Source organism: Meleagris gallopavo, chromosome 2 (genome assembly GCF_000146605.3).
Source record: "Meleagris gallopavo isolate NT-WF06-2002-E0010 breed Aviagen turkey brand Nicholas breeding stock chromosome 2, Turkey_5.1, whole genome shotgun sequence".
Lineage (NCBI taxonomy): Eukaryota > Metazoa > Chordata > Aves > Galliformes > Phasianidae > Meleagris > Meleagris gallopavo.
This window is the reverse complement of record NC_015012.2, coordinates 79581359-79595317: the sequence shown is the minus strand read 5'-3', so window position 1 is coordinate 79595317 and position 13959 is coordinate 79581359. Positions and strand designations below refer to the sequence as shown.

The following is a 13959-nucleotide window of genomic DNA, read 5'->3' as shown; positions in this document are numbered from 1 at the left end:
TCTCCGAGAGAAAAAGCTCTTCCTTATGTCTAATCTAAACCTCCTCTGGTACAACTTGTGGCCATAATGTTTCTATAATTCTGCATTTCTAAAAAAAGAAATGCAACACACGAAGATTTTATTCTCACTTACCTGCACCAGCCCTAAGGAGCATCTAGACTGTTTGTATTCAAACCCTGTGATTTTAGTTACCTTTATTTAGCAGGTTAAGTTAACAAGAATATTCAATTTTCCTTTGATTTCTTGTCATTTCTACCACCACTATATTATCCTCTGGCATGTTTTGCATAAACACAAAATGCATGCAATTTCCCTTCTGGTTAGGAATCCCCCTGCACAGACTTGAAGATGTAAACTGAGAAGTTTTTACCTCTGAAATTGGTTTCTCATAGACATCTTCTCCTATAGATTTTTCTTGGGCGAGGATGGCGTCCCTGTGTAGCACTCGCAGCACACTCTCTGGAGCTGCAGAACCATAGTGAGCTTCTAAAACTTCAGGTTTGGTTTTCTCTGTCTTCAACATGTGGATCACATCCTCCCTCGCCTGTAGCATAGAAGATCAGTAACATAAGCCAATCTGTTAATCAACAGGGGAAACGTGGAAAATCGGGGCACTACAGAGTGCATACAGAGAAAAAGTAAAATTAGAAGAATGCTGGGCTGCCAATGCAAATACAAAACTTTGGGAGATATCAGAATAAACACAATCTGTGTAAGCCAAATGCAGTCCCTGTAGGAATTATTTATACTATTCCTTCTTGTCATTACATTTGAATGCCATGGATTTTTATCTGATTGAAACTAAAGCCAAAGAATATCATTAATCTTGACATATTTTTTCACTTATTTTGTGCCTTTGCTGTTCTCTGACTGCATTTAGGGAATGAGTAAAACAAGCAGCAAAAATGGGCTGAATTAATATTTTTCAGACAGTCTCACATCAAATATTTCCAATTAGCCACCTACTTGACTTTGTGACTACAGGTTATCTTCAAGTACTTACCAAAAAAAAAAGTTTTCTAACTTTTGCTTGCTTAAACAAAATCCCTGGAAAGAAAATCCACAAGCGATGTCCCAGGTTGGATTTTTGGAGCATGTATCTCCCACAAGCCCACTGCAATGGAAAGCAGAAAGGTGCGGCACCATTTTTTCTCTTCCCTGCCCTGCTCAACCCATGTGAGCCTGGGAAACAAGTCAAGAGCTAAGGAAAAGTTCAGATATTTTAGGAAAAACCTCTTAGAAATTCAGCCTCAATATGAACAATGACTATTTAGGATTTATGAACTGGCCAACGCTTCATGTTTCCCAGTGTTCATAATGGCACTTGTTGTTACCGCTGTTCCAAATCCTAAATCTTTACCCAATACCACAGAGACATCACAGCTCTACAAATCACCTGCTTTTAAAACGAGCAAGGAAATAATTTCAGAAAATGGCAAAGACCACTTAATCTTTCCTTAATAAAATAATGTGAAAATAAACACAAAATGAGTTTGAGGCAAAGATCACACCACTCAGTTGAGAACTAGATGAACAGTTAGCTGTAAGGTCTTAACCCTGTACAACACTTTGTAACTTTGTAAATAAAAGCCTTACATGCGGTTCTGCCTACAAGATACAAATAACAGACTGGAATGGTAGAGAATATTTTTCAGCATGAGTGTGGAAGGGTGCATCACTCAAGGGTGTCAGAACTACGAATGAATTATGTGGGATAGTCCCAAGGAATGCCTGTACACCTCCCTCAATCATGTCCTGGTAATGTGCCACTCTCAGAACAGGAAAAAAAAGAAAAGAAAAAAAAAAGTTATTTTAGGAAAGCCTGAGAGAGTTTCAAGAACATACTATATATTTTTTTACATGTCTGTAGAAATAACAGCTATTTTAATGTCTTTGTTACTAAGAGGTTAGTACTTCTAATCTGTTTTTTCTCCATGGTAAATGAATGTAATAATCATCATACACACTGGCAAGGCAGAGAATAGGAAACCTCTCCCTCCTCAGTCACCTGGCTATGACTGTCAGACAGCAACTAAATTGGGTTCCTAAAGCAGATGGTCCAATCTTCTTGGCTCCTGCTTCTTCTGGTTTGCACCTACCACTGAGTCCATTAAATAGCTCCTGGGGACCCTGGTCTCAGTTTTTGGGCCATCTGTGTCCTGTCCCAAGGCACACTCAGTGTCTCACTGTGCGCCTTATGCGGTGCTCAGGGCCACTCTGTGCAAAGGGAGTGCTGAAAATAATGGGGACAAAGGGAGCAGCATTCTTCTGCCCTGTGCACCAGTACCGAAGATGCACCATGCTAAAACCTTGACTCATTTTGGCCTTAAGCACAGGAAGCGTCAAGCCCCATTTCTCAAGAATGGGTCTACATTGGAAGACTCAACTAGAAAGGAGGGAGGGAGGATGAATTTGTTAACCCCTATTGCAGCTATCAGGCCCCATGTGGTGTAATTAAACATTGAGAGGCAAAGCAGAGACAATCCCTGCTTGGTGATTTAGTGTCGATAGGCGCTGGCAGAGGAACCTAATGCTGCCCTTCCAATGAATGTCTTAGCACCTGTCCAAGTTGTGCATACTTTCCTTCCAGTCTCATTAGTCTTTAATCATCATCGACTGAAACATAACAACTTCAGCAGGAGAGAATAACAATCTCCTTGAGACAAATTTGCCAGTTAAGAGATGTTTCTGGATGCTGCAGTTTTGGGTCCCCAGGAGCCAGTGGGAGAGGAGCTGGGAAGTAGGTGATGCTAAACAGAGGAACTAAACCCCTAAACAAGAAAGAAGAGGTTGTCGAAGCTCTGTCAGAGCTTTGAACGATACTCTTTTCCACAGCATCACAGAACGACACAATGGCTGAGGTGGGCAGGGACTCCTCCTATGAAGAAAGACCGAGCAAACAGTGCTTGCTCAGTCTGGAGAAGAGAAAACTCTGGGGAGAGCTCATTGTGACATTCCAGTATTTAGAAGGAGCTTATAATTAGAATGAAGAAAAGAGGGAGATATCAGATATTAGGAGAAATTTTTTCACTCAGAGTGTGGTGAGGCACTGGAAGAGGTTGAAGAGGTTGCCCAGAGAAGCTGTGGATACTCCATCCCTGGAGGTGTTCAAGGCCAGGTTGGATGGGGCCTTGGACAACCTGATATAGTGGTTGGCAACTCTTCCCACAGCAGGGGGTGTTGGAACTAGGTGAACTCTAAGATCCCTTCCAACCCAATCCATTCTATGATTTATGATTCTATGGAAGCCATTTGGTCCAAACTCCGTGCTCAGGTAGTGAAACTCAGAGCAGGTTACCCAGGATCATGTCCAGTTATTCCTTTCATCATCTTTAAGAGCTCCAGAGCACAGCGCAGTGCACTGCAAACCCTGAGCAGAGAGGCCCCTTGCTGCAGCCCAAGGGAAGGATTTCCGGCCCATGGGCACCCACCCATTCATGTCCTCCTTTGTGGGCAGTCAGGACTTGAATCACAGTAGCATGATAAGATGCCTTCTGCCTTTTCTGGGCTTGATCATGCTCCTATCATTATCTTTTCAAGTACTCTGTTCCTATAACAGTTTGTGAAAAGAAAACTAATAAACAGACGCTCAGGTTGCTCATGCTAATATTAGCCTCATGCTAATAATAAACTGGAGACAAATTTGCTTTTATTTAGTCAGAGTCAAGCCCCAGCACTGAAAGATTCTGCCATGCCACTACCCCAGGTCTGGGCAGTTACATCCTATCTTCCCAACCAGCCTTGGGATTTACGGAGTCCAATTAGTCTCTCTGACACTCCCCAAGATAAATGTACATGGAAGAAGCCGAAACTGCAGGACTGTATTTTTCATGATTTCATATTTCCTTCAAATGACAAATTTTCCTCTGAAACTAGAAAAGAACTCATAAGAAAATGTTTTCTTTCGATATATAGAGAACAACCATCACTGAACTAAGCTTCAGGATATAAAGCATTTCCAGATAACAAGTCAGCATAATACTGTGGAGAAACACTTGGACTACAACACACACACCTACAAAGAAGTGTGAGAGGTCCCTCTTCCTAGCTACGAAGAACTATACTGGCAAACTGCTTCTATTTCCATATCTATTTATGGCCCTTCCTTGCTCCAAGGCACACACTGCTTAGCATAAATCGTAAGCTAGGAGACAAATTCAAGGAAGAGATTTCAAACTGGAAGTAAAGCTGTATATACATCACAGACTAAAGGTTTTATCTGTTTTGGCTGAAGAAACATGGTGCTTGACAGAATAAAGCCCTCTCTGAAGTCATTTTATAGGTGTGCTGATGAGAGAGAATATTCAGGCATGAGATAGTCACACATTGCAGCAGTTTTCAGAATGAAAATTATTTGAGTAAGTCCAGAAAACTGCAAATATCCAGAAAAGCTCTCTTAAAAGTCAAAGTGCAGAATTAAGAAAATAAATGCATCTTCCCTTACAGTTTTTCATTACTTAAATTGTCCTCCCAAAAACTCTAAGATAAGCTACTATTAGTACTGTTGATACTGTGGTTACTCCGAAAATAAAGATGTTTTTTTTGTTAACAAAATGCTATCAAACAGTTGATCCACTGAACTGTAGGACTGATTGAGACAGATTAATGAACAGGTCATCTTAGAAATACTTTTAAGTCGGGAAGCACAAAAGGCCACACAGGTTGAGAAGTGTTTTTCTACACTCATTTTCTCCAGGAGCAAAGTCTGCTGAGAGTTCATCAAACTCTTTCTACCACCCCTGCTGACAGAGAAACTACATCAAACTGTATCGTCTAAGCCTTGTTCTGTCCTTACTGCAGGTACCAAAATCTAAAGGATGATCATCTCAAATCTCCAGTACATCCACTGAGGGGCTAAAATTCAATGAAGTACTGCTGTTCCACACAGCTCCTCCTGCTCTGCTCTTCTGCTCAGTTGCTGGTGTGTCAACTTACATTGCAGGTGTGTGTTTCTACCTGTGAACTCTCTCAGTACACAGCTCTCTTCTCTTAGGAGTACATGCTGCCTGCCCTGATGGAAGGCTGATGTGGAACCACTCTTCACACGATTCCCTTGAAATACTCGCTTTCTGGCAGAATAAAAGAGAAAGGCTTTCTTCGGCTTACTGGCCAGAGTGGAGAAGGGGTCTGAGTTCCAAACCTCACTTTAATACGTGCCTAGTAAAATACTTAAATAATATAGAAAGGATGTAAAGAAGTCCCTGCATAAAATTGAAACCATTTAGGAAACAATAGCATGACTCTGCTGCTTGTAAAAGGGGACTGGCAGCCTAGCAACCAAATTCTTGGTCAATGGAAAGACTGTTACACAAGCCCAGCATTCGGACGTGCTTCCTCCTCCTGCCCTGCCCTGCCAATTTACCACAGCCCTCTCTCCCCATTCCCACAGTCTTTGGCCTCTCCCGTGAGACCGCCAACAAAACTTAGCACCCACTAAACGGGGAATTTTTGCAATAGCCCATTTATCACCTGGGAAATGGGACTGGGCTGCTCAGACTTGTTTCATGTAAGGCAGCTAATAAATTGGGAAAAAAAATCAGTTGCATTTGAGATGAATGGACTCAAAATAATCACTGTCAGATGAGAATAAAATCCAACTCAGAATCCTTTGCCAGGCCATTTCCTAAACTCTTCTCCCAAATTTTGTTTGTTCATAAAATGCATTCATGCAAATCTATAGTGTTAACAGTTTAGGATCTCTAAATCACCTACCAATACTATTACCCTCATAGCTCAGTGCTCCATCTGAAGTACGCCTAATGACTTCAGAGAGATCTAAATACTTTAATAATATGAAGAGAATCCTCTCCATTTACTGAAAGAAGTTTTGAAAATTCAGGGCCGGAAACAATGTTTACAGGGAATACACTCATAGAATATTAGGAAGTTCTGATACTTACACCTTTTTTTTACACGCCTTTTCCTTGTTACCACAGCATTCTGTTCTGCCTGCACAAGTGAAAGCACCAAGTAACAGAGGTTTAATGTTTATAAAATCACGTTTTTTTTGCCAGTGATTAATGGCAAGAAATATCGATCAAACCACAGACAGCTTAACTTCTTACTTGTGGTGCTGGTACTTGTATTTCACACAGTTCAGGTTATTAATAGTGCAGCAGCTGCCCTGTATTACATCAGAAACTAGATAAGGTCACAGGTTTTCCCTGCAATGTTGTAATCTTGCCAGTGGCTGGTTTCCTAAATTCCAGTAGACTTTAACAACTTTTCACCTAGAGCTAACAAACATCACGACCAAGGCATACTTCTAAAGGAAATGGGGAGGATGCACTCACACTGCTTTCTGCACTAACCAGGACACACTCATGCTGTGTCACAGCTGGGGCAGGAACAGTCTTGTGTCAGAAAGTTCCCATTAGAGACCTCAGAGAGTAAATACAGCGTGTTTATTTACTCTGATTTAGTGAAGACAGCATCTTTAGGCAACTGTAGCTGAAAAACTGTATCTGCAAAAGCTCCTAACGCAAACTCGTGTTTAAACTTAGTCACTTCCCTTCTTTTCTTACTTTAAAATGAAATTCAAACAATTAAAGCAAATTTTCTTCATTTTTTGTTTCATGATACTATGAACACGACTAGAGAAAGTAATAAAAATTATCCTGCCTACTGGAAGGATGCTTCTGCTAAAGGTTTGCTTCCCCAAGCAATCCCTCCATACTGCTACAGGGTCTGGGTAGAAACTTGTTTTCAGGGCCGTAAGTATTTAGTGTACAATGAACGCTTCAAAATAAGTTAGATGCTCTATCGTATATTGCATCACTCAAAGCTCCTTTTTGCTAAAAAATCAATAAATACTTTTTCTCTCCTATACTGGATGTCTGAAATAGCCATGTTTACAACACTCACCTAATGGTTGAAAATGATAGCTTAATTACATGGTCTAATACTGTTAGAACAAGGGGGGGTGGCTTTAAATTAAAAGGGGAAATTTCAGTCAGACTTTAGGAAGAAATTCTTTACTTGGAGAGTGGTGAGGTGCTGGTACAGCTGCCCAGAGAGCTGTGGGTGCCCCATCCTGGAGACACTGAAGGCCAGGTTCAGTGGGGTCCTGGGAAGCCTGAACTGGTGGGGGGCAGCCCTGCCCACAGCAGGGGATTGGAAACTGCATAGCCCTTAAGGTCCCTTCCAACCTAAGATATTCTATGATTGCTTCTGTGATTTTATGACATTAATGCATTGATTTTCTTTCAAGGAAGACACCTGCCCTTCATCTTAGTGAAATTTCCTAATACTTGAAACACTGGAGTTCACTTGCACTAATTTCTTTTAACATTTCTGGACTCATATTTGTGTAAGAGATTTGCACTGGAAGTAACGAGCGTGTTCTGCACTGAAAAGTGAATTTTTTTTTGTTCAGCAGTTTAGTGTAATACATCAGGAAATGCAAGTGATCTCTTGTGACTGTGGAGATTTGAAACAAAGTTGACCTGACTTGGTCACACTGCATAGAACTTTCTGGCCTTGTACAAAGCCCTCAGTATCACCATATGCAGTGTACCATCATGGTCTGAGTTATTTTACAGTCATAACAGAGAAAGTCCTCCTAAAATCAATACTGTAGGAAAGGTACATGACAGACCAGCTCATCTGCTGCATAAATTCTCTGAAGTGGCTCCAGAAGAATTACATCAGAGATTAATTTGGTCTCTTATATTTAAAAACATCCTTGCTAAAGATTGCAGAGCTGGAGAGAAGTAGCACTGAGCAGTATAGTACTTCTTGCAGCAAGCTTTGAAACAGATCAAATGAGCACTAGAAGACATCTGTCTGTTATTTCCTGCCCACACAGCTTTGTTCTGCTTTATTGCCAGAGAGCTCCATGGATGATGTCACTTTTTTTCTGAAGAAAACAGGCCACCAGAGCCTTTCACTGACATAATTAATTATCTGTAGTCTGGGCCACAGCCAGAAAATTCCCATGGCAAGGCCCCGACAAGTATTAACTCCACACTGCTTAATGTTTTCAGAATTATTGGGGTTTGGGATATCCTGCCTTTTCCCCCAAAAGAGATTTTTGCTCAATAGTACCAAATTATGGGATGGTTACTGCAGCATGCAGAATTGTTGTGCCACGATCCCATCAGCGCAGAGAGATGGGTGCAAGAGGTCACTGTCAATTATGCATACAACTCTGCATGTTGGGATGTGCTTTACATGCTTCAGGAATGAATCGCAGAAGCTAAACCCGCAGGTTTGGGTTTACCATATCCAGTCATACATCTCAGCCAACATTAAGCGTATAATAACATTTTGCACATGATCTGAAGCCCGGCAGTAAGCAGAGGCCCCAGATTGATGCAACCAGACAACAGGGAAATGGAGAAACATCTGTTAAAGCACCTTTCTGGACACTTGAGCAGGGAGAATTGTTCATAACAGCACATGAAGAACTGCATTCACAATTCAGGGCTGGTGTGTGGCTGCTGTTTTGCAGTGCACAACGTAACAAATGAGGTAATTAACAAAGCAGCTTTAGATCTTTGAGCAGCTGTGAGAGCACTGCTCACCACAACGTTTGCACAGGCAGAGAGCTCCCTGGTTGCAGTACTTCAAATCAAACATGGAAATCTCCAGTGGCTCCAGTCCCTGTTCTGCTTTGTTCATGTTAAGGAAATGATCTGCAGCTTTCCATATCCCAGATGAATGGCAGATCACGAGCCACTGTAGCAGTATGGGAAATTACTAAAATTGTAGCACATTTCACGCACATTAAGGCAACCTTTATAGCTGGATTTGTGTAGTAAGGCTGTATTCCTTTAGCGATCGCAAATTTATTTTGTGATCAGTTAGCACATACTTAAGAGGAAAAAAAAGAAGATGACTTCCTTTTTCCTGTGTTATCATCTTTGCTTTAATCTTATGGCAACCAGTCTGGACCAAAACTGAAGAGATTCACTTTTTGTTCATGGACCTCTTTCCAGTGGCTACCACATATGACTCGTGATTCATTGACTCTATAGGGACTTACTTATCCTCTTCTCAAGAGTAACAAATCCACCCATGCATTTTTTTCTACAGTGCGCTGGCTATCCTCTGTCAGGAATAATCATGTGTGGAGCAGGACAGGATGAAAGACAAGCTGGTGCCGCTGGGGACATGGCCGTCAGGATGATAAAGTTCAGAGGAAATCCTTCTGCCTCTCCCACAGAGGCTGGAGCATAACCCAGAGCAAGCTACCAGCAGACATAAGTGTGTAAACATGTATAATAAACTGTATACACAACTTTCTCTTGTCCAAGCATTTTGTTGGCTTCAACAAGCTGTTTTTTCAGTGCTCTGTGCATTCAAGTTACTGGTGACTGATGAATGGGCAAGTATAGTAGGACTGTGTAACAGCGAGCACTTACCAGCATAGCTGCTTATTTAAATAGAGGAATCATCAAAGGAGGAGGGAGGATGAGAGTGAGCTCTCCGAAAAAAGTCACTTAGGGTAGACAAGGAAAGGCACAAAATAAGGGCCCTTGCCCATGCCCTTGATGTCTTCACAGCCTCCTGCTGCCTCTGAAGTCCCTGGATCTTGCTATGTCTGTCATTTCTCATGCCCTCCCCACACTTAGGTGTCCTCTCCCTTTTCCATTGCTCTTCTGCATTCCCAGGAACAATAATGGAGTTTCTCAAAATGCCATTTTGCCTGAAATGTTGAGGCTGCCTAATGAGCTTTCATTATAAACCTAACTCCATCAACACTTCTGTTTCCATCTTACTTAAATACAAAGGCCACAAATGTCTGGAAGTTACCATGTAACTGTACTTAGGTCAGTTGGTTCCACTAATTTTGCTGGTACGGAAGAATTGATGGTTTTTATTCTGCTTGTTTGTTTGTTTGTTTTTGTTGTGTGTTTGTTTTGTTTGGTTGGTTTGGTTTGGTTTTCCCAAAGAAAACAATCGTTTCCAGGATAAGAAACATTTGCAAAATCCAAACCATTCCTGTCTTAGAGAAGGACTTCCTTCAATAATCTTTCAGCAGTGCATCAGTTTGGTGCCACGTGTCTGCAGCCCTCAGACATAATCACTGAGCTCATTTTACTTTGGACCTTATGCAAAATTCTACACTGAAGCCAACAATTTCACAAAGATGTGGCAAGACACAGGATGCTCAGTAGGGCCAGCCGTCTTCTATGTGAAAATGTTGCATTTCTCTTGTTTTAGTCAACCAATAGGTGGAGCCTTTAACCCTAGAAACAAAACATTTTCTCAAGATAGTCATGTTCCCACAACTGTTATATAAAAGCTTATGTTTGTTTTTATTAAGGCTCATTTTGGATGGAAAATAATCAGTTTTGCTCTCAAGAGCTTATCTGATCCTCAGCTGGAGAACAGGAGACTCAAACTCAATAAACACACAATAGGGGCAGCAAAGTTAATAAAACTCAGCTACAACAAAAATGTTAAATTAACAACTGGTGACTCAGAGAACTGGACAGCAGCATGACACATAAGACATATGCTCATTGCAAGCTTTCCCAAGAATCCCAGCTATTTTAAAGCCATGCATCTAGCATTTATTGCAAATGGATTGGCCATGTTCTTTCCCACAGTATAACCCTTCTCCCAAGAAAATGCGAAAAGATATAAAATTTCTCATTAATGTTGCAGCGAGTGTACAATTTATATTGAGTAAGTGAAAAAAAAAAAAAAAAAGAATCACACAGCAAAACAACAGCAAACCAGTTAAATGGCATTAGCTGATTAAAATGATTTGAAAAAGACTGGATAGGAGGATCAGTTAAGGACACTGATCCCAATGGAAACAAGACAAAAACTTAAACTTTCTGTATGGTTTTGGAAAGAAGATTAGTAATTTTTTTAAAAAACACATTAAAAAAACCCACCAACACCAACAAACCAATCTGCTTATCACCTTCCCTCCACTCTAGATGAGATTTTCAATGAAATGGAGAGACCTGCCAGTTACCCTTCCCTCTTCTAATCCTCTAAGCCAACATCTAGCTACAGTCAGTGCAGTTCAGGCATTAGCAGAAAAGAATGTTAAAGCATCATTATGGAAGAGGTTTTCAGCTTATATTTATCCAGTGAGAGTGACATTTTAGTAAGGATAATGACTTCAAAAACATAATTCTAAAGCAGTCTTATGACCAAAGAGATTGTTATCATCACTATGGTTGATAGCACCTCTGCCCCTAATTTCAGAGGGAGCAGGAAATTGCCCGAATAGCACAATTTAACTCCGTCAGTATATTGCCTTATCTTTTTTTCTCTCATAACACAGCAGTATTTTTTTTTGTAATTTGTAATTATTGTGACTGGCTAGACAAGATCAGTATCCCTTGCATTTTGAACAGAAATGATAGCAAACTACAGGAAAACATGCTGCTCTAGGAAAAAAAAAACAAAACAAAACATCTCTGGCTACAAATTACTCAATGAAAATAAAAGAGCATTTCTGGTCTGGAGTTTACCCTAAATTGATTTTTTGTCTTGCAAAAGCCTGCTTCACTAGGAAAATACAAACGAACAAGGAGTCAGAAAGATGGGAGATAATTTTTTAATTCCTTGTGGTGATACTCTTATGCCAGACATTTTTAGGATACAATATGGATACCATCTTAATTCTCTTGTTTTCTCTGTGTTCTATTTCCATGTCTTTAGCTTGGATCCATTTATTGCTGTTGCATCCCCCTTTTATCACACTCATTTTCTTCTTGTCTAACCTCTTTCTTCTCATTCAATTCTCCTTAAATTACTTCTCTCTCCTCACATTAACCCTACCTTCATTTTTTCCACTGTAGCTCTGTGCATGCCAAGGATCCTCTCTAAGGGAATTTGAATTTCATTTGTACGATATGCTCAGAAAATCCTAAACTCTTCCAAATCCAATTAACAAGACTTCACAGTTACAAACACTTAAGTTGCTCCACATATACTTTTGTGTGGCTGTATATATTGCTTTCACTCAGGCTTCTCTTCAGATAACTATAGCTGTTCAGGTTGTGACATATGGCTAATGACCATGTGGAAGCTCTTACCTCTTCACTTTGCTATGTAATCTTTCCCCTAGATCAGTTCTGTGGCATCTTTTCCAACTTCTCCTGCAATGTTAATATTATCCAAAAGAAACATTTCTGATTTCCACCCATCTAACGAACATCCATTGCTCAAATCTTCAGGCAACTCAATATTCAAACACATCAATTCAAGAGTAACAAGAAAGGCACTGAAGAAAAATATAGGAGTTTGTACAGTGTTTTTAACCAAATAATATTGAGGGGAATGTCACAATGGTGCTTCAGCTTCTCAGGAAACCCTTATTTCCTTGACAAAGAATTGCAACAAACAAAAGAAGTTCAAGGCATTGTGTGAAAGTTTACACATAGCAGCAAGAGGAAGAAGAAACAGAGAAAAATAATATAACTATGGTTATAGAATCAAATTCTTTCACATATCAATCATACTACCAAGTGATGGGAGGGTCAAGTAAAGCCATTTTGGCATAGAAAAGGAAATATTAAAATCAGTGTACAAGACGCTGTGCACAAAGTTCTAGCTGCAGAAATTTAAGAAAGACAAAGCCAGGCACTGATCAAGGGATGATCAAAGAAGTAGGAAGCCTTTTCTGCTAGAGGAGACTAAAAGAAGGTGACATAGCTATCATAGAGAAGCGAAGGCTCAGAGGGTGTGTGTCTACCATCTGTAAACACAGCAGATATTAAACTGTAGGGAGTCAGGCAGGCAATTTAAAAAGTGATTGCTGTCTAGCATAGACTTCATAAAGTTTCACTGGACATAATTAAAATTGGACCAGAAATTAAAAGAAAAAAAAAAATGCTAAGCATTAAAGCTTTTCAGTTCTGGTACTATTTTCCAATAGAAGTAGCCAAGGTAAACAATCTATCTAGTCTTAAAACACATCCTGATAAACTCACAATGAAGGCTAAATGAACTAGTTGTCTAAAGAACTGGTGGAGGGACTTGATTTGCAGCAGATGAATGTTTTTTGCTTGTCAAGGACTCTAAGGAAAATGGATCAATGAATGCACCTAAAATATGAGAATGAAGAAATCCTCAAATTAGGAAGTGGCAAAAAAGTAGTATAAGGAAAAAGGTCAAAACTGGAGAAATAAAAAAGAGAAAGAAAACGAAGGGGGAGAAACTTTTCTTAGGAAAGAGAACAGAGCATAATTATCATAGAACAAAATGTATTAATAAAATATGTATATCTATGAAGAAGAAATAAAGTAGAAAGCAGGAAATGGAATGAGGAAATATTTCCCTTTTCCCCCTTTACATTTACAAAGCTTAGTTTTATGATAGAAAGCTGATAAATGCTAAAATATCTTTTTATATTAGCATGCTATAGTTAGTGTATTACCAAACTCATCAAGGATCCTGCTGTTTTGAGTTTATTACAAGAGAGGATTTATCTTGTGGCAGGATGTATAGCCACCTGTACCTAAGTATTTCCCTAAGGCCTTCCCAGAGAGAACAAAACAGAGCCCTCACCCTCCTCTGCAAATCCTGCCCTGAAATGCTCTGGGCAAGGAGAAACTCACAGCAGCCTGAGGCAACTTCCTTCTGGTTCAGCCAGGTAAGAGCTCCTCCCCTACATGGTTACCCTGCTTCAGCCAGCAGCAACCAGACTTGTAACTGCCCCTCAACAACCCCTCCAGGAGCTAATAAACCTGCCAGTGCAATGTGCAGTTTGATAATCAACAGCACAAACACAATTAACCTACTAAGGCAAAGGTACTCCAATGCTGTCAGGCCCATGAGAAGCCAGCAAGGTTGGCCAGGGACTACAGCAGACAAGACCCAGCGTAATTCTTGGGCTTTATCCCAAGAATCCTGCCAAAAAACAGGTCTTCTAGGTCTTCCTGTTCCTTTGGCTTGAGGCTTGCAAACAAGCCCTGACTGCCACAGGAAAGGAGCTTTCCTTCACATGTGGAAGGTCCAAACCTTAAAACTAATTCCGGCCTCCCAGTA

At 40.4% G+C, this 13959-nt stretch overlaps 1 protein-coding gene across 2 annotated transcripts in view; it reads right to left on the bottom strand.

Annotated features, from left to right (window-relative positions):
• Window positions 1-196: 196 nt before the first annotated feature.
• Window positions 197-13959, bottom strand: part of FILIP1 (filamin A interacting protein 1) — a 33465-nt gene continuing 19702 nt past the window's right edge. For both annotated transcript variants that reach the window (XM_019613161.2, XM_019613162.2), the window contains exon 3: window positions 197-544. In XM_019613161.2, the coding sequence (XP_019468706.1) occupies window positions 212-544 (333 nt within the window). In that variant the 3' untranslated portion in view covers window positions 197-211. The remainder of the gene's footprint in view (window positions 545-13959) is intronic.